Source organism: Sprattus sprattus (genome assembly GCF_963457725.1).
Source record: "Sprattus sprattus genome assembly, chromosome: 7".
NCBI classification, from domain to species: domain Eukaryota; kingdom Metazoa; phylum Chordata; class Actinopteri; order Clupeiformes; family Clupeidae; genus Sprattus; species Sprattus sprattus.
Window position 1 is genome coordinate 32,081,518 of NC_137926.1, and position 26,391 is coordinate 32,107,908.

Sequence of the window (26,391 nt, forward strand, 5' to 3'; positions counted from 1 at the left end):
TCTCTTTATCTCTCTCTCTCTCCCTCTCTCTTTCTCTCTCTCTCCCTCTCTCTCCCTCTCTCTCTCTCCCTCTCTCTCCCTCTCTCTCTCTCTGCCTTTCTCACTTGCTTTGTACACGTGTGTGTGTGTGTGTGTGTGTTTGGATGTGTGTGTGTGTGTGTGTGTATTTGAATGTGTGTGTGTGTCTGTTTGTGTTCATCAGTGGGTGGGCTGTGAGAAGCTGCGTAGATGAATGTGTATGTATATCTGTGTTCACACACACATTCCAGTGTGTGTGAGCGGACTAAAGAAAAGAGAAGGTGTAGAGGAAGACATAAGAGGAGTGTTAAGTGCTGTTCTGAGTCTGGAGGCAGTCCCCTGTGGTCATGACCTGGCAAATCACACATGCTGAGAGAGCCATCTGTGTTGGTTAAGCTCCAAATCTCTGCCTTGCATACAGCAGTCCCATCACACACACACACACACACCCACACACAAACACACGGATGACGAGACTTTTTACGTGTCATTTCATTTGAAGAGCAGAGTCATACCTGCACATAGTTTGAATCAAATTTCACAATCAAATGATTGGCCATGGTTAGAGCAAAGGCCTAAGATTACAGCCATATGTAGTCGGTTCTGTTTCTAGAAATTACAAAAATTCTGCCTACTGCCACCAACTTTCAAATCACATGCTTTTCAAAACAAGTCTGACCATACGCAGCAATGCCAAGCACCACCCTCAAACTTGTGGAACTATGGTGGTTGTACGTGGTGGGAAGGAAGTCTACAATACACGATGAAACTGGAAGATCCAAATCAATAACAATTTCAAATGTGATGAAGCCACACAATGACTAATGCAGCCAGTCAGTCAGCCATTGGTCACCTGAGGCTGCTGGTCAGATCAAAACTGGTTAAGCAACACATGTGACTCACTGGTGTTTGTTCAGTTGGAGCTTGTAAATTCCTTTTACCAAACTATCCACTCATCCTCCAGTGCACATGTGTGCATGCCACATACACACCATGACAGACTGTAAAGTAAGACAGGAAGTTCTCTAAAAGGGTATCTCATTGAGGCTTACAGGAAGTTCTCTAAAAGGGTATCTCATGGAGGCTTACAGGAAGTTCTCTAAAAGGGTATCTCATTGAGGCTTACAGGAAGTTCTCTAAAAGGGTATCTCATGGAGGCTTACAGCGTCACACGTCTATTGTGTTGGATATTCCCATGTCTGACATCACCACACTCGCTAGCTTCATTCCTGCAATGCATTCATACTGGTGTCTGCGATTGTTATCAGCAAACCCGCTCATGGCAGACCCATTGAGGAAACATTCCACAGCACTTAAAGGTCTTAAATCGAAACTTCTCGTGAACGAGGAAGTCCTTTGGCAGATAAAGACTAGCTGACACTGCCAGCTGTGGGGCTGGAGAGTTTCAATCTGAGAAGGAAGCACAGTACAAATGAAAGGCCTCGAAGGCCTCTGGCAACTGGGTCAGACAGAAACTGAAGAGGTTACATTTCTGACTATATGTGTAATTGAGGTCCAGGACGGAGCATTAGCGGTCATCTACGGGTCAGTAGGTGGATGGTTTTGAGAGTCCTGTGGAGCTCGTTACCAGAGAGTGAGAGGAAGGATGCGGAGGCCATTAAAGGCCCACTTTTTATGTTATATTTTTCACAAGCCCGCCACACTGAGGTGACCTCCGCCCGACTGCAGATTCTTCTTTCCTGTCAGTGTGTGTTCTCCTCTGGCGCTTTAAACCAACTCTGATGTCCTTTGAACAGAGACAGAGAGGCATTTTTACAACCCTCAAAATCTCACCAAACTTCCACGCTGCGGATCATCTCACTCTTCCTGAGGGACATCCACAGACATATAGCCAAATATAACCCCACACATTACAAATCAACATATGGATATGTCATTGCGCAGAACTTGATTAATGACCTCACATTATAGAAAAATCCATGAAAGATTTAGAGTTACTGTCTTGGTTATGGGCTCTTATTTGACTCTTCGAGATTCACAAACCTTAATCAAACATCCATGGTGAATGGAAAGCTTGCCTTACCTTGCCTTATGCGGTTTTACAAGATTTACATTTATACATTACATTACATTACATTACATGAAGATCTCTGGTGCCAAATAGGCACAGTGTCTAATGTTTTACTGCTTGCTACTAGCTTGGACTACAGCTGCAGACTGAGTCTTGCATAATACTGAAACTAAAGCGATGAGAAAACATGTAGGTTTGCTTCAACACAGCGCACACAGACACAGACACAGACACAGAGAGACACACAGACAGACAGACAGACAGACAGACAGACAGACAGACAGACAGACAGACAGACAGACAGACAGACAGACAGACAGACAGACAGACAGACAGACAGACAGACAGACAGACACACACACACACACACACACACACACACACACACACACACACACACACACACACACACACACACACACGTGGTGCAGTGCTGCTCTGAGAGGTTAGTACCAGGCTCCTTGAGTGACATGCAGTGTGGGAGGCACAAAGAGATCAACCATGCAGGACAAGGGGATGGAGCTGTACCAGGTTCCTCTCTCTCTCTCTCTCTCTCTCTCTCTCTCTCACACACACACTCACTCACTCAGTCTCTCTCTCTCTCTCTCACACACACACACACACACACACACACACACACTCACTCAGTCTCTCTCTCTCTCTCTCTCTCTCTCTCTCTCTCTCTCTCACACACACACTTACTCACTCAGTCTCTCTTTCTCGTTCTCTGTCTTTCCCTCTGGGTCTTTTCCTCCCTCTTACTCCGTTCCACTCTCTCAAATCCTCATCTACTGTATCCAACGAATCACCCCCAAACACACATAGTCCTGGTCAACATGATCCATTCATCCTGGGTCTAGTGAGGACCGCCTAAAGGGAGCTCAGTGACACAGAGGGGAAGTACGAGGCACATGACGGGCCAGTTTGTCAGTGCTGGCACCTGCCTCCACACAGATTAACATCTCCCAAATCCACACCTTGCTAAGTCAACCAAATAGCACAGTGGTCCAAACAAACAATGCCAGAGCTGGCTGCAAAAAGACAAGACAGGACAGAAAGACATGTTCCCAGTTTAGCTGACCATAAATGATCTTGTTCAGCCTGGTCAACTAGGACACAACACTGAGCACACACTCATGCCCCTTTAGACATTACCCAGCCCATGGCGTTTTGCTCTTTACTTCTATTCACTGTCACAACCATCTTTATCTATCGCGGCTGCAGGCTGCACCACTGTGTTACATCAGCCATCACTGCGCTCTTAAAGCAGAGGCCTGCATCACTGAAGATGTGCCCTGCTGTTTGCCACTTCTTCAGAACACATCTCTTCTCATTTCAGCAAAGTTAATGCTAATAGCCCCACTGACAGTGGGTCCTGTGCTAGTGCTAACCAACTCTATCACCGCTCACTATAGAGCTGTGCTCACTCTTGTCTCGCTCTGCGAGAGGCTTGTGTCATTGCTCACGGTAATACCTAATGTCACTCCTCACGCTAATACCTGTTAAGCGGAGATCCTTGTGATGGAAGACATGTCTTCAGGCTTTGTCAAGAAGACGGATAGATGAATGAATGGATGGCTTGGTGGACTGGCAAGAGACAGGGAAAGAAATGGGGATGGAAAGACAGCAGAGAGAGAGAGATGCAGAGACAGTGATGGGTACAAATATGAAAGGGGAGACGGGGAAAGCGGAGGGGGATTGAGTGGAAAAAAGAAGGTGACAGAACAATAGAGAAGGACAGATACCACATGAAAAGTGTACAGCTTATCAGCAGTCCAGACTATTTTTATGACAAAGTTGGCTTGCTGAGAAGATTCAATACTATCATTTTTCCTGCCAGATACCGCTTCTCACAGCTGCTGAGTAAAGGCCTGTCCAGTCTGACCACACCACAACCCACTCATGGCACAGATGCAAGATCCAAACTGTGACACATGGACTGCTGAATCAAACCTTGTGTTATCCAAATAAACTCCATACTCTTAACTAACACAAGGGATGGACATTATCAAATAACTCCAGATGATTGCAAACTGAAAATTAAGTCCCAGTATGGCTTTGTAGGTAAACAAATTGTGGGCATATTATGAGCCTACATGTGTTATTATACAAAGAAGGTTAACATTCATATAAAATATCTGTCATGCACTGGAATGGTGTCACTGACTTGTTACAGCGAAAGAGAAAAAAACATAAAATAGAAAATCTAGAAGAAACATCAGAAAGTGAACTCGTAAAAGATAGTGACTAAAGAAGTGGCTTTAAGACAAATCCTTGTGACAGATAAGAGCAAGGCCTTTTAATTTGGGGGCTCACCGCTGGCGTTCTTCCCGCAGATGAGGTGCTGATAAGGCAGCAGGAGGCCCCATACCTCCGAGTCGTTTATGATGGACTGCTCTAACGACTCGAGCGAAAACTTTGGGATTCCGTTGTCTTTCTCGACCAGGGCTGTGCGCAGGGCGCGCGTGAACACCTCTCTGAAAAGGCTCTCCATGCACGCACACAGGTAAATGGCTGCGTGCTCGTGGACCCGCAGTGCGACCCTGCTGTCCACCATCCACCTGAAGAACTTCCCCACGGAGAACACCAGTCCGCAGCGCTCCGACTTTCCACGGCTGAATTTATCCTCCGTGCTCATGTTATACATTGACAGTGCGCTGAGCGACGCAGTGATACAGTTGACGGAAATTGTCCAGGATAGAACGATCTTGATGGCACTTTGGATCTCATATTTAGTGCATTTGGCATAGCGCAAACTCAGACGCTGTGCCTCCTTGGCGATCCTCACCAGCGCTCGACTGACCAGCGCGGAGAGCCTCGCCAACAGGTCGCCAGGAAAGGCTCCGTTTTGGAGCTCCTCTTCCTTTCTAAGCGCGCTTTCCACCTCCCCGAGACTCCAGGGTACATCCTCAAGCTCGGGAAGTTTCGCACAGTGTCCGGCGCTCTCCAGGTTCTCGGCGTCTTCGACCAGAACGGTGTTGACAGTGTCAAGGCTGTTGTGTCTACTATGCATTGAGTCTGTTAGATGCCAACCGTTCCCTCCATGCGCGTACGATGTGTGCGCGTCAGAACAGCACAGCGACAAGCTGGACGACCTGAAGGAGTCTGCTGCTCCACCATAACCCGAGTCCAGCGTCAAGTCCTCCAGGGTTCTCACAACACACTTACCCCTTCTTGCCATAACTGCACCTCATACTGTATCCCTGTATGAAACCACGGTCCCAAAATGCTCCACTTCAAAAGAAAAACGCACAGTATCTGTCCTTAAACGTCGGAGGCTGAACAGACTCAAGTCCCTTCAAAATGTGTGTAGCGTTCCAACAATGGTTATTTTAACTTTGTAAAGGCAGCAGCTATCAAGGCAGAGCCGCGCGAGCACCACTGCACCAAAGCCGCACAGCTTTCTCTGTTTGGAGGAGGAGCCGTAGAAACGCCTACATCCAATGAACTTGCGACATAGGTCTGATTGACAGAACCTCTTGCCATGGAAATGTTGCTTCTGTTGTGGAACTACAGCCGAGTCACTCTAGTTTTGAGAAGTCAAGGACTTTTCCGTAGTGTAATGAAATCATTAATTCGATAGTATCCCATCCCTGCTAAAAATAAATAAAATCAATAGAAGCCTTTATATCGAATGGTTGCTGTTATTGGACATATTCCAATTAGATTTACTGGTTTGCAACTGTTTACATTACATATTTGAACTTGTTTCCACTCAAAATGTAAATTTTAATGCATACATTTTACCAATAAAGACCAACAGAGGGCATTACAAAGCCCATTAAAACCTATACAATTTCCATTGTACCACAAATACCATGATGAATTATATTGCTATCATTTTATTTTTTTAGTAGAGATGCTCGTACCCATCGCAATTAATTAAAGCATTGTACATGAAGTATACATATCATTGTATTTTAATGTTTTAAGAAATGAACAAACGGTTATGTACAATAAACGTTTATTTCAGGTAGAGATTCTACCTGGAGGCCTATGTATCGATGTCAGCTTGATCTTAAAACGCCTTCCAGTAGAGATGCATATGTGTTGTGACTCAGAACATCTCGGCTACAGCTCCCTTTACACACTCCCTGTGCGATGCGGCGAATGTAACATGACGCGCCGCCATTAATAATGTATAGAATGTGTAATAGATCGCCATCGCTCTAGTCAAGGTCAGTCCTCTTAAATGATGAGACTCTAGCTATTGATGTTCAATAGCTCCCATTCTCGAAACGTAGGATGAGAACGCGCTTGTGAAATTGTATTTTTCTTACCTTTTCATACCCCTATTGAAACGTACGTCAAAATCAAAGTTGGATTATAGTATTGTGAGCAATGGCTAGAGTTTATTGAATTAAATGCAGGACAAAGTAAAGTGTTCTCAGGACTGAGATCAACCTCAAATGGGTCCTTAAGTGATTGAAGTGTCCTTGGTCAACAGCGACCTCCACAGACAGCAAGTGTAATAACACGATTTAGAGCAGTAGGCTACAGTCTTTAGCTGACAAGATACTGCCACCTTATGGTTCCTTCGAATTTAAGAGTTAGGACACTACTCTAAATGTTTAATCACATTACAACTTTTGAGTCAAGTTGGGTGGAACTTTATTTTCTATCAACAGAATGGATGTAGCCTATAGATGACAGTTAGCCTACAACGTAATGAACATCATTTGTCATGTTCCAAAATTGTACCCAACTAGCTTGCCATTGGCATAACATAAGACCCTGTGGCACTGGTGCAACCATTTCTGAGAATGGTGAAATCAAGAAAAGTAGATTACTTCTGGCGTCTTTTTTGCCTTACATTAAGGGATGTTGTGCTGTGAGGGCTTTTCTTACATTTCCGCGAGGTGTTCCATCCCGGACCACCGAATAGAGCATAGGAAATCAAGGAAAGGTGCATTTATCTATTTACTATGATAATGAATTTGAAGATGATCCCAAAACTAGTTGATAAAAATAGCATAGGCTACTTCAAAAAGTTGCCTGTTATAGCGTTCTATCTCACCCCTGCATGATATCAATAACAACTCTGGATTAAAAGGTATGAATGCATTATGATTAATTGTTATTAATTCATGTGTAATTCAAAAGTCAACAGTAATTATTCTATACTGTATTCTTTATACAATAGGCCTACCTATTAATTATGTTATTTAAGAAATATATAGCACTCGTGGGAGTGGGGTAGGGAAGGGATAATCCCACGGGTGGTGTTCATTCGGCCGTAGCCACCGAGGCCGGAGGCCGAGTGGCGTAGGCAACAACACACGTGGGAATATCCCTTACCTACCCCACTCCCACCAGGAGTGCTATATTGCTTTTATAAAACAATTCTACAGTCAACAAATTAACATTTCAACACGAAGTTATTGATTTAAAAATGTTTATTTCGCCATTGTTTCTCCGCAACAAAAAATAGTTCCATAACATTTTTGAATTAACGGTTATCATCAATGCGCTAAAGAATGTTTCATCGCGGAGTGATTTATTATTAGTTGTGAAAAGTCCCCGTTGGTATGTTGACGGATAATCTATAGCATGAACGTCTCTCGTCCAATCAGAAAAAGCTAAATAACTCGATAGAACCCAATTGTTTTTTCTAAAACTGATTGTTCAAATCCTTGATTGTGATTGGCTAAAAGCCGTTGTAAAATCCAGCATTACCTTTACATTTTGACCTGATAACATTCCATATTACTGCGCAGTAATATGGAATGTTATCAGGTCAAATTGTAAGGACGAGAGACGTTCCATGCTACAGATTATCCGTCAACATACCAACGGGGACCTTTCAGAGGACATGGTGACGCCCAGCTGGTGGAGCAGCACAGAAAGTCGCGGTGAGGATGATACAACACTGTCCTCCTCTCCAGCACTTATACACTGCACTTTGAAATGTAAAGTCACTGGAAAATAAAAATCAATGAGAATTTGATATGCAAAAATGATGTAGGAAGTGTGGTTATGTGTCATGTTTGTAACATCTTTGTGTTAACCTGACAATCCTTAACACAATGAATGTGTCAAAATTAACACAAGCTCCGTCCTGAAATTCACCCATTGATGCATAAGAATTGGACACAGTATGTGTGAGTTTGAACACATCCTTTGGAAGAATGTACTGTAGTCGTACTGTAACATTCTCAAGATACATACTGTAGATTCAAATACAGTTATATACTATAAATATACAGTAATTTACTGACAAAAATGTTAGCAGTAATGTGAAGGATTCAGAAAAGAACTAAGTAAGTAAGTATACTGTATTTCTAGTAATATACATTAATTCTAAAATACACTGCTGTTAAAATGACAGTACTTCGCTGGTAAAGCTGCTGCCATTAAACAGCATGAAGTAGTTATCGCTGTAGTTGCACTGATGTAACGATAAGTGCCATGTGGCATGGTGTTTTGAAATGGCAGTCTATAGCATTACCCATTGTGACTTAACGCCACGTAATGTTAGTAATAGTAGTGCATTAGTAAAGATTTGTCAGTATGCTGACTGGTTTATTAGTTTCAGTTATCATTATAATACAGGCACGTTTACTTCAAAATGTACGAACGTTTATTTAGATCAGGGATGCCCAACCTTTTTTTTTCAACTGGGCCATGAATCAATCTAAGGCAAGTTCTGTGCTTGCAAATTACATCATTATGGAAAAACAGCTGTACAAATAAAGTACTTCAACTACACACCCATGGTATAACCTGACCTGGCCTATTTGATTGCTCAAAACTAAATTTGTTTTAAAAAAACAAATTATATTGGCTACTATTTACTCTAAAGTAAAAATCACAGTTGGCACCTTCACTGTATAAAATCATAGTAAAGTAGATTACAGTAGGCTACATGAGCCAGCCCATAGAGCTGGTGTTCCTTGTGCACACCTAACAGCACACAAACAATGTATAATGAAATAAGGTGAACATATTTACAATGTTTGCCTATATACAGTGCACACATCAATGGGACACATGATGCCACTTAAAGGCACAATATGCAACAATTATGCTTCAGGATTAGGGTTAGGATAAGCAGTTTAACCTTAAAATAACAGCTTAAAAAAAATTGGGGCGCTACAATGACTTTTAATATGGAGAATTGCGTACGTGCCAATGGCATAGCAGGGTCGATAGGCATATAACTGCCTTCTGTAGTTTTGCCTGCCGATGCCCGCCGACCTGACTTTGATTACCTTCTGCCGATCTAGTAAGTAGCTTATTTGCCGTCTTGCTTAGTCTTGTGTTGCACATGATTGGTGTTTGACTGTGTAAGGACAGTAGTTGAGTAATTAGTTTGTCATACTGTCAAAGTCAGCACATTTCAAGAGATTTCGTTAGTTTTAGCTGCTAGCATACCTTTAGCGAATAGCTATCAATCCTTAATGCACCTTTAAGGGCAACACAGACACTAGACTGTTTTAAGACTGGCCTAAAAACCTTTTTATTCATAAAGGCATTTCCTACTTTTTTTTTTTAAATGTATACATTTTCTTAAACTGTCTTTTTGTCCTTTAGCACTCTGAGATTCTGCTTAGAATGAAGAGTGCTCAACAAATAAAATGAATTATTATTATTATTATTATTATTATGATGATGCTGTAGGGAGCTTAGTGAGCCCTTGTAGTCTGGGGAACATAAGTCCTGATGATATCCATGGTTTTCAACCGGCATAATTTATTTTGCTCGTCACTGCTTTCTAAGACAATGGCAAAATAGCGACACAAGTCGTGTGAAGAGTAATGTGGTCGCATATGGGTTCCCATGTCACTGTTGGACTGTTTTGTAGATGCTAAAAAACATCCCTGCAAATTGGTATCCATTTTCATCCAGTTGGCATCCAGTTTGCAAACCAATTACAGATCTACAAAATGTTAAAATACATTTTTATTGATTACTTTTAAAATTGTAGTCCAGGGGCCGTATTCACAAAGCCTTTTATCTTACCACTAGGAGTGCTCCTAACTCGCGCTAAAACCTTTTACGTAGGAGTAATTTCTTAAAAGTGATTCACAACGGCTCTGAGACCTACTCATACTAAGGATAATACCAACTCCTAAGCTTAAGATAAAAACTCTGTTGCTATGGATGACGTCGATTCTCATGCACGAGTTTAGAAGGGGTGAGGACGGTGATTGGTTGTTGACAGGCTCTCTCATTAAAAACTCATTCGTGACGTCCCTCTAACAATCCCACTATATCAACTGAAAATAAGAGAATAACCTAGGCTTCAAATTAAGTCATATTAAATAGTTATGGACAGTGCAGTTAGCAGAATGCACACGCATGATGACAAGTTTGTGCATCCAACGGGAATGACACTTTGCACGATAAGATAATTAGAAAGCGATCAATATATAATATGGCAATTGCATGTAATCAAGGCAGTAATAATTAAAGCACCCAGCAAACTGTTAGGCTATTATATTTCCAGCCCTTGACCACTTCAAATATCAGCACATACCTTCAAGCCCTCCAATCTTAATTGATCAAAGCGAAACGAACGTGAACCGTAGCCTAGGCGAAAGCCTAGGTCCCAGGACCAATAGCCACTGTCACCCCAGCGGCATCCAGCTGGTAAGTTCTCAAAAATTATTGTAATGTGTGTCCCGTCACTGGACATTCCTGCGATCGCCATGGAATTTACTTTGATATAGTGTAATAGGCGATTGTCCAAAAGCAACTGGATAAACTGTTGGATGATGTGGGGTCTACAGTGCGTTGATAGTTTGATGAATTAAACGGCTGACTGATGATTCCCAGTGTCGTCATTTGCGTTTTCCGCGAAGCCAAATAGGCTATCTTTATGTTTCCAAACATTTCACTTCGGGACACATCGTTGTTTAAAGGCGTCATTGCATCCCGCGCTAATTCTACGACAATATTAATACCTTCACGGTTTAAGCAATGTCTTTTATCAATTCCAAGTCGGCTGCAGCCATCTTACGATTTTTTGTGAATAGGTCTTAGTGATTTAGGAGTCCTCATGAGGAGTTTTAAGCTGTCCTAAACTTAGGTGCTACTTTTAGGGATAAAATATTTTGTGAATTGCTCTTAGTAAAAAAAATTAGGAGTCCTACATTTAAGACTGACACGCCCATTATTTTTAGGAGTTTCTCCTAAATTCGCCACTTATGAGCTACTTTTAGCCCTAAGATTCTTTGTGAATACGGCCCCAGATGTTTATTCCCTTTCAAAAATGTATAGAAATTGTCATGTAGCTGAACTGGACCTGGATTTAAATGCAAAGGGAACAGCGCAAAGGATGGCATGCATGGTACTACATGTTTAATTAACATGTCACCATTTGTTACCTTGTGCATCCATGGGCCGTATTCACAAAGAATCTTAGGGCTAAAAGTAGGTCATAAGTGGCGAATTTAGGAGAAACTCCTAAAAATAATGGGCATGTCAGTCTTAAATGTAGGACTCCTAATTTTTTTTACTAAGAGCAATTCACAAAATATTTTATCCCTAAAAGTAGCACCTAAGTCTAGGACAGTCAACAAGTCACTAAGTCAACAAGTCACTAAGACCTATTCACAAAAAATCGTAAGATGGCTGCAGCCGACTTGGAATTGATAAAAGACATTGCTTAAACCATGAAGGTATTAATATTGTCGTAGAATTAGCGCGGGATGCAATGACGCCTTTAAACAACGATGTGTCCCGAAGTGAAATGTTTGGAAACATAAATACAGCCTATTTGGCTTCGCGGAAAACGCAAATGACAACACTGGGAATCAGTCAGCCGTTTAATTCATCAAACTATCAACGCACTGTAGACCCCACATCATCCAACAGTTTATCCAGTTGCCTTTGCCCTTTGGACAATCGCCAATTACACAAGATCAAAGTAAATTCCATGGCGATCGCAGGAATGTCCACACATTACAATAATTGCCCCATCAAAAGATAAGGACGTTTTCGACTCGTGCATTTCAACGGAGAGCGGTCTGCAGCAGTTTTTTAAGAACTTACCAGCTGGATGCCGCTGGGGTGACGGTGGCTATTGGTCCTGGGACCAGTAGGCTTTCGCTATACGTTTCACATTCGTTTCGCTTGAAGGGCCGTGTGTGCTGATATTTGAAGTGGTCAAGGGCTGGAAATATAATAGCCGTACAGTTTGCTGGGTGCTTTAGTTATTACTGCCTTGATTACATGCAATTGCCATATTTTATATTGATCGTTTTTTATTTCTCTTAACGTGCAAAGTGTCATTCCCGTTGGATGCACAAACTTGTCATCATGCGTGTGCATTCTGCTAACTGCACTGTCCATAACTATTTAATATGACTTAATGTGAAGCCTAGGTTATTCTCTTATTTTCAGTTGATATAGTGGGATTGTTAGAGGGACGTCACGAATGAGTTTTTAATAAGAGAGCCTGTCAACAACCAATCACCGTCCTCACCCCTTCTAAACTCGTGCATGAGAGTCGACGTCATCCATAGCAACGGTGGTTTTATCTTAAGCTTAGGAGTTGGTATTATCCTTAGTATGAGTAGGTCTCAGAGCCGTTGTGAATCACTTTTAAGAAATTACTCCTACGTAAAAGGTTTTAGCGCGAGTTAGGAGCACTCCTAGTGGTAAGATAAAAGGCTTTGTGAATACGGCCCCATATCACTTATCTTATACATTTGCTTCTAAATCCTTTTGCGAGTACGGGATGAGTGATCAAAAGTTGATTTGAAATGCATTATCTAATTTTACAGATCTTTTGCAAGTCTGTTTAATTCTCAGGAGACAACCATTAATATGAACTCAACTCTGTCACCTCTCTTTCATCACTTAACTATCAGTGACTGCATCAGCTCTGTCAGTATGTCATAGTACTGGAAATGATGTAATGAGATTGAATATATTTTATAGATATGTAATATATTTTCCTATACATGTTGTGTGTGTGAGTGTGTGTGTGTTTTGAGGGTTGATAACAATGTCTTGGAATGATGGTCTGCAGGGCTCCACAACAGTCCATGCCATGGTATAACCATGATAGATGTACATGATACAAACAAACATAAGATGGTATATACAGGTACGTGTAGAGCAATAAAACAGAACACTATGTTGATGGTGGCAATTATTTACGTACGGGTAAATAGGCTAGCACAGAGTTTGTTGGTGTATTATGAACAAAAACACTGTGCTTTAAATAATAATCTTAGTTTCTTTGGAAATGAAGGCCATCCACAAATAAATGCATTTCTTTGCGCTGAACACTAGAGGGCATATTTCGTAGGGAGACAGGTTACTGTAACAAGGGGACAGTTGTTGTGTTGTGTAACGTAATGCGATGAAGCTCAAAGACTATTGTGTGATGGCATCAGCATGATGGATTCAGAATTTCATTCTGTGTCTCAATATCTGGTACATAAGTCGGTTTGTGGGGCAAGTTTGTAACATTTCAGTTTTCGCAAAATTGTTGACAGGAACACACGAACAGGTGTGATTAATTTCCGGATTTCCAGATGCTAGTATAATAATGCACTGCAAGCTGCCTAGAATGTTTAAATAGTATGTCGAGATATCGGCATTTAAGACGAAATTGCATAGTTGCAACGGCAAGCCATTGAAATAGGCCACTTTTGCGAAAATATCCTCCTGACTACTAGGAAAAAAAATGTTTTACAATCACTTTTTTTTTTGACTTCCCCAATTGTTTGAGAGGTAATGAGAATACTGCAAACATTTTTTTGTAAAAAAAACTTTTTATTTCATAGGTAAAATGTGTCCATTACAGTGGACATCGGAACTCCGTACATGTCAAATTGACCATATTTTAATATAAAATACAGAACAAAATGGAAGAAGTAACTACAAATGTCCACTACAGAGGACATTTATTAAACACTTAAATACTGTGGTAAACTTTTATAACATTCATGTATAAATTGGTTTAATGTGTTCCTAAGAGATTCATGTACAATATAACAACAACATTTCAAGTAAAAATTAGCTCAAAATCAATTATTATGCACTTACCTTTCCTCCTGCCATAAAATGCCCCTGTGGGGAAAGACGCCATTTTCCTCCAACAGGCACAGGAAGTTCCCAAAATCCCACCCCTACAAATGAGGTATCTAAAAGCCCTAAATGTCCTCTCTAGATACCAAAAGGAGTTAGGGGTGGAAGATATTCAGATTTAGAAAGGTCCTCTAGAGAGGACAAATTTCAATGGCTGGTAGTCAGGAGGATATGACAGTCGACAGTCGTGCTCACCCAACACGACAAAAAAACAAAATGTTCTACCGTTATAAGGGATGAGTTTCCATGCATATTGTCGCCTCAGACAGCGCAACCTATACATAATAACTCTAGTCTCATAGTCAGCTGTCAGCACAAGTTGTAACTCAGACATACAGGCAAGTGGGCAGGTAATAATGAAGTGTTCTCCTTTTGTTATCCGACAATTTGATAGAGGGATTATAAAGACTGTGAGTTAACTTGCCCAGGTTTGTCATTGACCACGTAATGAGAATACCCCAATATCATGATACCATTCGGAGTAGGTTAGTACTCGCTACCTAGCCTGTCCACACGTAGGCTATCTTAGCAATATTGCATTTTAGTTCACTAAATAGCCTAGTATCTGTCAGGACTAACAATCCAATGTGGTGTATGCAGAGATGGGCAAAAATACATCAAAATGTATTTTGATACAAAATACAAAATACCCCTCAAATAAATGTATCAAAATAAAATACAAAATACTGTTGCCAGAAAATGTAACAAAATACAATACATGTATTTTGTATTTTTAAAATACAGGAAATACTTTTTCTGATTTTCAGTTTTCTCACAATTTGGTATAGCAGAACATTCAGGTTTGGGCTAATCAGTGGCGTAAAGTAGTAACCACGGGGCCAGGTGCAGGCTATTATGACGGGCCCATGTCAGTGGTTCCGTATCCTTTTTTTCATGTTTGTAACCGCTGCCACAGGGCTCTCATTGAAATCTCTATGGCTTCCCGGAGGGCTATCCCCACGGTGCTTTCGTCATACGTAATTGCCAGGTAAAGGGCCTTGCATGCTTCTAAAGGGAGCATGAATTGCTAGGTGCTTACGCGTTGCGTTGGGGGTGTTGCCAAGCAATTCACACCCAGAACAATAGGCTCGCGTAAAATGGCGCAAGTCTAGAAAAAGGGGCCGACGCACGCAAGACGTAAAAAGTTGCGCAAGGGGCTTGCGCAGCCTCTTGCGCTTGCGCTTACGCCTCTGAGCATAAACCAAGCTAAAGGCCCTTGCATGCTTCTAAAGGGAGCATGAATTGCTAGGTGCTTACGCGTTGCGTTGGGGGTGTTGCCAAGTAATTCACACCCAGAACAATAGGCTTGCGTAAAATGGCGCAAGTCTAGAAAAAAGGGCCGACGCACGCAAGACGTAAAAAGTCGCGTTTACGCTTACGTCTCTGAGCATAAATCAGCCTTTAAGGACTAGGACGCGATCTGGCACTGACACATTCACAAAGTGGAGAGTCTCGCCCAGGCGCGGAATGCCAGATCGCGTCCCGGATATTAATATATATTATACGCTCTAATTGCGTATAAGGACATCACACAGCTTTCATCAAGTCACACTGTGTCAAGATGGCTAACGTTCAGTGCAACAACTGGATTCGCTCTTTGAAAGAACCTCCTTTAAGTTGGTGTACTAATGAAGATAAATTGACAAGGATCAAGACAGCTTTCTAAGTTTACGACCACAACCCTGTTTTGTGAAAAAAATTTATTTAACATGAGAGTCAATGAGAGAGATCTGGGGTGATTTCCTTTTCACCCCAAAAAGGGGCGGGCCATAAGAAGCAACACTTTTGGCAAATTGACTGATTCGACAATGACATTCAGAGGCAGATCAGATGGTCTCGTGGTAGAATCTGACAGAAAAAAAATCTCCTTCTGCCGAAACACTGGAAAGTAATTTGAGTATTTTAAATACAAAATTACTCCACTCTAAAGTATTTTGATACAAATTACATTCGATTTTTTATCGGCCCTATCAAATACAAATTACAAAATACTCAAAAGCAAATTAACTAGTATTTCAAATGCAAGTAATTGAAATACTGCCCATCTCTGGGTGTATGTTGCATTTGTGTTCATATGAAAGCAGTCACTTCAGTCGACTTTTTTTTTCAACAAGGCAAAACAACAAGTGATGCAACTGTGCTCGGTCTCCTTATGTTAGGCAATAGGGCGTTGCGAACGATGCACAAAACTGGGGGAACCAAGTGTACGCCAAGCTCGCCTACTGCATGTGCTCATCCGGGACATTGTACACAAACCAAATCATCGTATTGTCAGGAACAGAAGCACGATTTTCACGCAATGTACGTCTTGTTTTACGCGAACAAAATCACGCCTAATTATCTGTTTGCAACATTTACATATCTCGGGTAGTTAGACATTTCATTATTGAAACTTGCTGTTAATTTTCTGATTTCAAAGCTGACCACGCTACAAAAACGTGACTGTGAGGGGTTATATATGGGCGTCTTACTGACGAACTGGATGTTCTAATACGCTGTGGGAGGAGCTGACTGCTCGTGTCGTGGATTACATAAAGCAACAACAAACTTCTAACCATACAGTCACGAAGTGTTGGGTTGTGTGGACGAGTTGCGCTGTCAAGGAGCCTTTCAATTCTATCAGCCTTTTTTGTCTTGGGAAACTGTCACGTTATCGTTAACCAGGACATTTTTACAAGCGCGCTCCTCACTTGGACATTGTGATTATACAGAACGTCCGTGACACCGGACAAAAGCTTTGTTAAAGGTGTTACATCCTGTGCGCAAAAGGCAATTTGGCAGGTTTGTTTGCAATTGTTGTGTTCCAAATAGCCTGTCGAGAAACAAAGAGGAGTCGCACCAATAAACGTAGGCTACAACAGCTGTGGTAATTTCTCCAGTCTACATTGGATAAACATTTAACGGCGCTGAGTTCCTTGCAGCCATGGGAAAAGTGTTTCTTGAGCAAGGTTGAATACAATCAACACATTGCACTTGTTTTCATCATACAAGGCTTGGTACAATTGGTACAGGCAACCAGCACGCTCTAATTGCAAGGATATTCGTTAACTTACCAAAGAAGAGCTATGGTTGTGAATACAGTGCACTGGTTTAGGAAGGGGTTACGACTCCATGACAATCCCTCGCTAAGAGACTCAATCAGAGGAGCTGACACCTTGCGTTGTGTTTACATTCTAGACCCCTGGTTCGCGGGGTCTTCCAACGTTGGCATAAGCAGATGGAGGTAAGTTGGAAGCCTTTTCCTCCTGGGACAAAACAAGTGATTGTTGTGTTGGAGTTTATGTCCCCAGTTGTATCGCCAGACAAATCTGAACTGTTGTCAAAGTTTACATGTATCCTGTTTAATGATAGATGAAAGCGTGTAGTCGTACAACCTAAGCATTTGTGTGTGTTCGGAGGTAAGAATATATATAAGAAGGATAACAGACACTAGCTCCTCATAGAATGTGGTGATATAACCTGGGTTGCAACCTCCTCCATACTGAGCCTACATGAAGTGGGGCAGTGTGTCAAGCAGCCTCTTACAGCACTGCAGCGCTGACCTACTTTCCCTTCCATTCCGCGCTCCTCATATGGTAGCTGTGGCGGCAACAGAACAGTGAGTCCTCTGGAAAATACTGAGGGACATAGCTCACATGCTGTCCTCGGGGTTGCCTTTCTATCCACCTCTCATGATACTGGGGGAATTAGGCCTGGTGAAAGGACACTGAAATGTCAGAGGTTTTCATTTCACTGTTAGATTTTGGCCCGTTCAAAAATAAACGAGATATTTCAAATGGTTGCCTATTGAGAAACACTGTAATGAGATTGCACAGCACACAAAGCGTTATAGTTTGACTTGTTTGGGGTTTTCTGAAATGAAAACGGACCAGTTCTTAAAATGAAAGAAAATTGAGGTTCAGAGGCTGCTGCTCACACTGTAAGAACCAGAGAATGCTCGACTCCAACCCCTGGACATCCACCTTGTCTCATACCCAGAGGCTTCCCCACCTTGTGTTTAGGTTGAGGAATGTTCCCCTAGACTGCAGGCGGTACCTGTCCTGCTGACCCAGTCTGCACTGGCAGCAGCCTGCCCATGAGGGACACGACACCTGGAGCTCAGACAGGATTGATTTTAATCAGCTCGTGCTGCAGACTACCCTGCACAGGCACCAACACTGCATGCTACTGTCGAGGGCCAGTCGGACATCAGTCATCTGGGCTTTTAAAAGTCTTGCTTGTGATATTGCTGACTGAATCCTTCCCCACAGCTTAATTGAGATGTAATGCCTGTCGCCTTGGCAGGCTGTGTTCTTATGACTGGAAAAGATTATTGGGGTCTGGTGAATTCGTTTTATTACACTGCTTTATATACAAATATGTCAAGATAACCTTTGAGAAATTATAAGTTAAAGTCCCTCTTAGAACAGATGTCATGCATTTGCACATCCTTTGTGGGTCTTACTTTTGACATGACAGTAGATAATATGATCTCATTTGACCAGGAGGGCAGTCTCTGTAGGCTCTCTTCTGGTTGAACAGGTCAGGTATGGACATTAGGGAGGCCCGTGTCTGTTCTTCATCTCTTTAGTCTGATGGAGCCCTCACTCCCCCACATGCCTCATGTCATGCTGCGTTTTGGCCTATCAGTTGCACTGCGAATCATAGGTACTGCTTACTCTCAGAACTCAGAAACTGTAGTGTAATCACACCAAAATGTTGCATTTAATAACACTTATTAAGCTGTTCATTAAATGAAAATTATCCTAGTACAATCGCGTGCAAGTCCAGCACTTAAAAAGCTTACAGAAAATTGTGAAGGAAAACTAGTTGACCAAACTCGAGCAGAAGAGCTACTGGTGGCTTTCCAGCCATTTCTAGTCAATTTAGCAGTGATCAAATCAAACGAAGAGTGAAAATGCCACACGCTGTTGATGAAGTCAAAGGGATGCTATACTATATCAGATATTATGAATAAATAATGTATATGAATGTATGACCTCATGTGACTACATACATAAAATATACTTTTTACAGTCTGGACATGTTAATCTACATTGTAGATCAGCTTCCAGTAGGTGAAGTGCCAAAAACTGTTATAAAAGTGAATTTGGCACATTTAGTTGTCACCTGCAATCATTGGCATTATCCTCAGACTGCACCCACCTTATGACTGTCTGAGTTTGAGCTGTTCTGGGCCTGCTCTTCTTATGTCTGTGGGCCTGCCCATGGGAGTTCAGTAGATTCAACAGGATAAGTAGATACTCTCCCCTCATCATTTTGTCCCATAAGAAATGCTGGGCCCTCTTGCATTGCTTAGAACAGGAGATTGAACAAGAGAGGATTCTGATTGGAGATGCCGTTAGTCACGACTGTGGAGGCTGTAATACCAGCTCCATCTCCTTGGCTGGAATAAGAGTGCCCTCAAGTGGCCACTTTTGACAACAACTTTGTATGGCTAAGACTGTATCACAAACCTCGTAGTGCCTAATTCAGTAGGGGAAGACCCTTTAAAAAAGGCGATAGAGGAAACGGTTTCACCAAACAGTGGGAGTGAATGGGAAAAGTATATGGATTGACTTTAACATACCATGTCTTGCCTGTGTTGTAGGTTTCTGCTTCAGTGTCTGGAGGATCTGGACGCCAGCCTCCGCAAACTGAACTCGCGGCTATTTGTCATCCGAGGGCAGCCTACGGATGTCTTCCCCAGGCTATTCAAGGTACAGTGCCCAGTCCCCAGTCCCCAGACCCATCTGCTCTGTGCATGGAGGCGTGGGCGGCCTGACTGATCTCTGAGCAGTAGCAGTTACATGATGAGCATGGGTATTCTTGAACCACAGAGGCTATACTGATCCAAGTTCAGCTCTAAGCTGTTTACCCTCCTGAAAGGGACAGTGGACAGACATGTGGAACAGAGACCCGCTCTAGTAGTAAAGAGTTCAACTGCCAGTGGTCATTTACATTTGACATGCACTTGTGCGCACCGCAGGAATGGAATATCAACCGCCTCTCGTACGAGTACGACTCGGAGCCCTTTGGGAAGGAGCGTGACGCCGCCATTCAGAAGCTGGCCAGTGAGGCCGGGGTGGAGGTGACGGTGCGGATCTCCCACACACTCTACGATCTGGACAAGTGAGTGGAGCCATGTGCTCTGAGTCACATGCCCACCATTCTACACGCACACACACACACACACACACACACACACACAGGCAAGCTCTAGAACAAGCTAGTCATCTGACATGTACATGTTCCAGTGTGGCCCTCCTGCCACATGAGGATCAGCTTCAGCAACACCTCCTTTGAAAATAGCATTCAAAATGAATTACTGGAAAAGCTGTCATGTGCCGTATAGTGTTTGTGAGTACAAAGACAAGAGTAGTTGAAACATTTCAAAGTTTCGGCTCGGTATATTAACTTGTCCAGGCTTTGTACTTAGGTTTGTTCCCTCTGCCGTTTTTGTATGGATTGAGCTAACATACTCAGTGTAATCTGCCAAATTTAGGTCATAATTGGACACTTACTTTAATGTTACAGTTTATTTCATCACTACATCCTATTTTTCTCATCACTCTCTGTTAAGTATGTACTAAGTGACCTGTTCTGTGCCCTCTTCTGCAGGATCATTGAACTGAATGGAGGCCAGTCTCCTCTCACCTACAAGCGTTTCCAGACGCTGATCAGCCGCATGGATGTGGTGGAGACGCCAGTGGACGCCATCACTCCTGAGCTCATGGGGCGCTGTCTCACGCCCATCAGCGACGACCATGAGGACAAGTTCGGTGTGCCTTCCCTGGAGGAGCTGGGTGAGTGTGGGAACGAATGTGGCCGTGTGTGAGTGTGTGCGTATGCAGGTGTGTTTTAGGTCCACATTACCATTATCCTATATATGAGATGAGATACGTGTGTGTGGGCCTATTGGTTGTTCAGACGTGTATGCAAGTGTGTGTTTTGTGGAGCCCTATCGTTTGTGCTTGTGCCTGCCATACTGATTCCCAGTTTGCATTGTGGATCTGCAGGTTTTGAAACCGATGGTCTGAGCACTGCAGTGTGGCCGGGGGGAGAGACTGAAGCACTGACCCGTCTGGAGAGACACCTGGAACGGAAGGTGAGGCTACACCCATCCCTAGCACCCGTTAGCGTCAGACAGTTAGAACTGGCTATTATGGTGCCAAGAAGTGTTCCCCATTGACTGGTTTCAGGCATGCTGGAGTCTAGACAATCAGTGTAGGGCTCTAGTTACTGTGGCCAATCAGTGTAGGGCTCTAGTTACTGTGGCCAATCAGTGTAGGGCTCTAGTTACTGTGGCCAATCAGTGTAGGGCTCTAGTTACTGTGGCCAATCAGTGTAGGGCTCTAGTTACTGTGGTCGTCAGTCATGTGGCATTTGCAGCTCAGGTGATTGGCTCCTCATATTTTGATGCCAAAACTGAGCACCATCAAAAAACATGTCGACAGTCATTTACATACTTCCTGTGGCTAACATAGCATTGGCCATTGAAAAGAATGGGAGTGGGAATATTCCATTCTCTCCAAGTCTGTTTAATACCTCCATATTGATCATCTGGTGTCTTGTGTGCAGGCATGGGTGGCCAACTTTGAGCGGCCCAGGATGAACGCCAACTCCCTCCTGGCCAGTCCCACCGGCCTGAGTCCATACCTGCGCTTTGGCTGCCTGTCCTGTCGCCTCTTCTACTCCAAACTCACAGACCTCTACAGAAAGGTGAGCTCTTAACCCAGATCTACTGAAGCATATAAGGGCCACTGTACTAGATGGTTTAATCACTATTGTAGCACGTACACACACACAAACAAACACACACGTACGTACATTCAAAGCTCTAGTCTTGGCAACCTTGCTTCTAGTCTCAGTGGCTTTTACATCATTGACATTCAATAATCCTCACAGAGCACTTGCTGTGCTTCTCACCCCCGGATTACACAAGCACTAAATCTGTCCTGGGCCTCCCTACAGGTGAAGAAGAACAGTGTTCCTCCACTTTCTCTCTACGGACAGCTCCTGTGGCGCGAGTTCTTCTACACCACAGCCACCAACAACCCACGCTTCGACAAGATGGACGGCAACCCCATCTGCGTCCAGATCCCCTGGGACAGAAACCCTGAGGCGCTGGCCAAGTGGGCCGAGGGCCAGACGGGCTTCCCCTGGATCGACGCCATCATGACCCAGCTGCGGCAGGAGGGCTGGATCCACCACCTGGCCCGGCACGCCGTGGCCTGCTTCCTGACCAGAGGAGACCTGTGGATCAGCTGGGAAGAGGGCATGAAGGTAGCGTACCAAGCTGCTCAGAGTGCAAGGCATGGGTACACTCAAGGGGCCACTTGTGTATTATAGCATACAACTCGTAAGAACTTTGGGAAGGGTGTTTGGTAGAAATGTCCAATAAGAAGGATTGATTTGTCACATCTGGCTCTGCAAGACTATAACATGGGTTTCCGGTGAGCACATAAACCTGAACCATATGAACATTTGTATAAACATTTGTGTGTGTTCATGGCTCTCTGTAGGTGTTTGAGGAGCTGCTGCTGGACGCTGACTGGAGTGTGAACGCCGGCAGCTGGATGTGGCTCTCCTGCAGCTCCTTCTTCCAGCAGTTCTTCCACTGCTACTGCCCCGTGGGCTTCGGCCGCCGCACCGACCCCAACGGAGACTTCATCAGGTCAGGGACCATGCCTCCACCCTCTGGCACTTGATTTAAGATATACAGTAGCTTTTGCTTAACAGAGCCATTAGTGAAGATTCTGCTTAAAAGCTATTCAAACTCTGAATTCTAAAGAATAGGAACAGTTCTTTCTGGACAACATCTCTGGTCTCATTCCATTTTAATGATTTAGAACTGTGATTGTTGTTCACTGTGGTGTATATGTTGTAGTGCACTGTATTATGTCTTCCCACTACCTTCAATCACAATCACTGACTTTAGGTGTACCCCTCTTCTCCTGTCTCAGGCGCTACTTGCCCATCCTCAGGGGCTTTCCAGCCAAGTACATCTATGAGCCCTGGAACGCTCCAGAAGCCGTGCAGAAGGCAGCTAAGTGCATCATCGGAGTGCACTACCCCAAGCCCATGGTCAACCACGCTGAGGCCAGCAGGGTCAACATCGAGCGCATGAAGCAGATCTATCAGCAGCTCTCCTGCTACAGGGGACTAGGTTAGTAACTTACCCTACACACACTGCTCCTCCTATGGGATAAGGTTAAGCACGGCACCACTGACCGACCTAGCGACTCTTGATGGGACACACTGTAAATTCTCTATTTAAAATCTCCATTCAGCTTGTTCTCAGTCTCTGCCAGGAAGCATTAACACAAAGTAATATGGTGTTGCATCACGGTGTATGACGATCCTTCCTCGGGAGTCAGAAATGGAGGAAGGTAATTGAGAGTCAAATAATCCTGAGCATTCTACCATGTTTCACCACAGAACTGCTTGCCACGGTGCCGTCGAACTCCAGCGGTGCTGCGGAGGGGACTGCAGCAGGAGAGGGCACTCAGGAGGGCTCAACGACATCAGGTACAGTCTAGAATCAGAACAAGTCCCATGTTACGCTCCCAGTGGCTGCTCATACCCATAGCTGTATTTCTGAACTAGGTGTTATTTTGGACCTATTAAGCCAGTTTCCTAAGTCCAAGATGTTTACCGTTATGTTCAGTGTTTAGTAAAGACTTAACATTCATACTTAATAAAGAGTGGGCAATGTGGAGTCATATGTGGAACCCATATGTATTCATTAGTTAATACTAAAGGAGTGTGTTGGGCATGGTCCCAGCATGTACACACACACATTGCTTAGACACTCATTGTGTTGCTGCAGCCTCCATTTCACTTGGACTTGGACTGATTGGTGGCGTATGCATTGTGATGTCGCACAGGTAGATCTCTGATGGCGCACCAGGTGCCAGCACTCACTCAGGGAGAGGGTCAGGTGGGAACGCCAGCAGGTGCCCACAGTGAACCATACCATACTGACACAAGCCACCACCACCACCAGCAGTACCAACAGCAGCAGCAGGGTGAGTGCTGACTCTTGCCAGCATCACTCACCACACGTGCACTCACGCTCAGGCCCAGGCCAATTACATCAGATGCCAGGCCAACAGACCTCCTGCTCAGTGACTCAGAACTCACCCTCACACCTCCCAGCACACACTAACCCACTGCACTCACACCCCTCACACACACTAACCCACTGCCCTCACACACACTAACCCACTGCACTCACACCCCTCACACACACTAACCCACTGCACTCACACCCCTCACACACACTAACCCACTGCACTCACACCCCTCACACACACTAACCCACTGCACTCACACCCCTCACACACACTAACCCACTGCACTCACACCCCTCACACACACGAACCCACTGCACTCACACCCCTCACACACACTAACCCACTGCACTCAACCTCCCACCCACAACCAAACCTACTGACATGAATGCCTGTCACTGATTCCCACATAAACACTTAAAGCCATCAGTCCCACAACTATTATTGTATTCTGATCATACAGCACTTCTACTATTGTTATGACATGCATGCCAGAAAGGAAATATTATGTTAGCTATTTAGAATGTGTGCCTCTAGTTGATTGTGAGGTTGATACCTCAACTCAAACTCATCTCTGAGTTTTCACTGATATCAAGTGAATTGTTTTTGCAGTGTTTTTAATGGGAGAAACGGCAGCATCTCACAGACAGCAGGCCCAAACCACGACATCACAACGAGGTAAATGGTCCTCATAGTTCCAACATGGTGCATTAAATACCAACACGCCTTTGACCATGTGTTGTTCTCAACCTTCACATGTTTTTCGGTGTGACCTGTTCTTTCATATGATTCAGTGCAATTGTAAACTGATGTCTAGACTGGGTGTTGGAATTGTGTTTGTCTTCTCTTGTGCAGTGCGGGGCCCAACGAAGAGACCTACTGAGGACCAAGTAGCCAGCAGGTCCAAGATTCAGAGGCAGAGCATCCACTAATCACACCACCACACTCACACAGGGCAGCACAGTGCAGCACAGGGCAGCACAGGGCAGCACAGTGGACACTGGAGGATGGGAAAATACTGTACTTATGTCCATGTATTTATTGTACCATCATCCACCATCCATTATGGTGTTAAACCCTAGTTCAGGCCTTAAATGTAGTTATCAGTTGATAGTTTCCATTGGGAAGTACTGTCGCCCAGTACTAGCCATATTCTCTGTCTGGAAACTCTCCTGTAAGTAATGTGCAGCTCATTCGGTAATTGTACAATTTAATTCCTTTCTCCTCTAATTGAAGGTGCAAAGTGTATATTTTTGTATCTTGTCCTCAGGTCTGACCCTAAATCCACCCACTACATCATTTCAAAAAATGCTAAAAAGTGGGCAGGGGCTCTCGAAAATGTAACCTGAGCGAATGCACGCCAACTCAGGATGCATATAATGGACAGAAGAATTTGAACAGCTCTGTTCCATGAAATAGTTTCTAGACCTACAACAGAGAAGCATTTTAGTTTTTGATAACAAAATGTGCCTAACCTTTATGTTTTTAATGAGACTGAGGAAATGGATTAATGTGGTTATAATTCATATATACAGTAGAACAATGACAATGGTTGAAGAAAGTAGGATTAGCTAGAGGATAATAAGAGGTGCAGACAACCAGCAGTTTATGGTTTAATGTGTGCATTTTTTTTTTTTACAGTTTTGTATATAACTGAAAACAAAATATTTGTGATATTGTCGTTATTTTTTGTTTTAAACTGTAACAGGAAACCTGATGTATATATACGTATGTAAATAAGTAGCCTATGTAAATAATTTAATCAGTATCTGTATATAATCTACATCTTTACATCTTCACCCATTGCCTACGCTATAAATTATTTCTCTGTTATTTGCTGTAGTTCGACCTGTTGGTCTATATTTTTTGTATTGCTACAGTTCTCCGTGTACAGATGCAAAGACCAAAATGTTTCAATGTAATTATTGCTTTGGACAAATCTAATTTGATTTTCAGACCTTAGACTGACTTTTAAAAATAAAGAAACAGTCGGTACCCGTCATTCCATTGTTATCACTGTTTGTTATTATTTTAATTTTATTTTTGACCCATTTTCCAATGGAGAAGTATGCTATTTTCTCACGACATGTACCTTGAAATTCGTTTGGAATTAGCTGGAAAGACCTCACGTGTCAACAACTGCACGTTTACAAGTATTTTTCTTGACGGTGGTCTCACCATCGCTGCGCGAACTGAAAGCAATCCGCTTAAACAACCGTTGAATTATTAGGCGATCAACGT

The 26,391-nt window shown here is 43.2% G+C and overlaps 2 protein-coding genes across 3 annotated transcripts in view; one reads left to right on the forward strand and one right to left on the reverse strand.

Annotated features, from left to right (window-relative positions):
* btbd11b (BTB (POZ) domain containing 11b) overlaps nt 1–5,231 on the reverse strand; it is a gene marked incomplete at its 5' end in the record, with an annotated part of 83,441 nt that extends 78,210 nt beyond the window's left edge. For both annotated transcript variants that reach the window (XM_080841656.1, XM_080841655.1), the window contains one exon: nt 4,367–5,231. In XM_080841656.1, the coding sequence (XP_080697782.1) occupies nt 4,367–5,231 (865 nt within the window). The remainder of the gene's footprint in view (nt 1–4,366) is intronic.
* Nucleotides 5,232–16,680: 11,449 nt separating this feature from the next.
* cry1b (cryptochrome circadian regulator 1b) lies at nt 16,681–26,133 on the forward strand. The gene is made up of 13 exons (XM_080842328.1): nt 16,681–17,318; nt 19,686–19,794; nt 20,064–20,206; nt 20,696–20,880; nt 21,094–21,182; nt 21,656–21,796; nt 22,049–22,360; nt 22,600–22,751; nt 23,041–23,243; nt 23,516–23,605; nt 23,965–24,105; nt 24,763–24,828; nt 25,006–26,133. The coding sequence occupies exons 1-13, from the start codon at nt 17,161–17,163 to the stop codon at nt 25,080–25,082; spliced, it is 1,866 nt and encodes a 621-aa protein (XP_080698454.1). The 5' UTR covers nt 16,681–17,160; the 3' UTR covers nt 25,083–26,133.
* Nucleotides 26,134–26,391: the final 258 nt, after the last annotated feature.

What these genes read in the sequence shown, in the direction of transcription:
- cry1b (XM_080842328.1), top strand. Translation starts at nt 17,161, where the DNA reads ATGGTTGTGAATACAGTGCACTGGTTTAGGAAGGGGTTACGACTCCAT. An exon ending in AGAGACACCTGGAACGGAAG is followed by an intron (nt 21,183 to 21,655) that starts GTGAGGCTACAC and finishes TCTTGTGTGCAG; the next exon opens with GCATGGGTGGCCAACTTTGA. An exon ending in GTACCAACAGCAGCAGCAGG is followed by an intron (nt 24,106 to 24,762) that starts GTGAGTGCTGAC and finishes TTGTTTTTGCAG; the next exon opens with TGTTTTTAATGGGAGAAACG.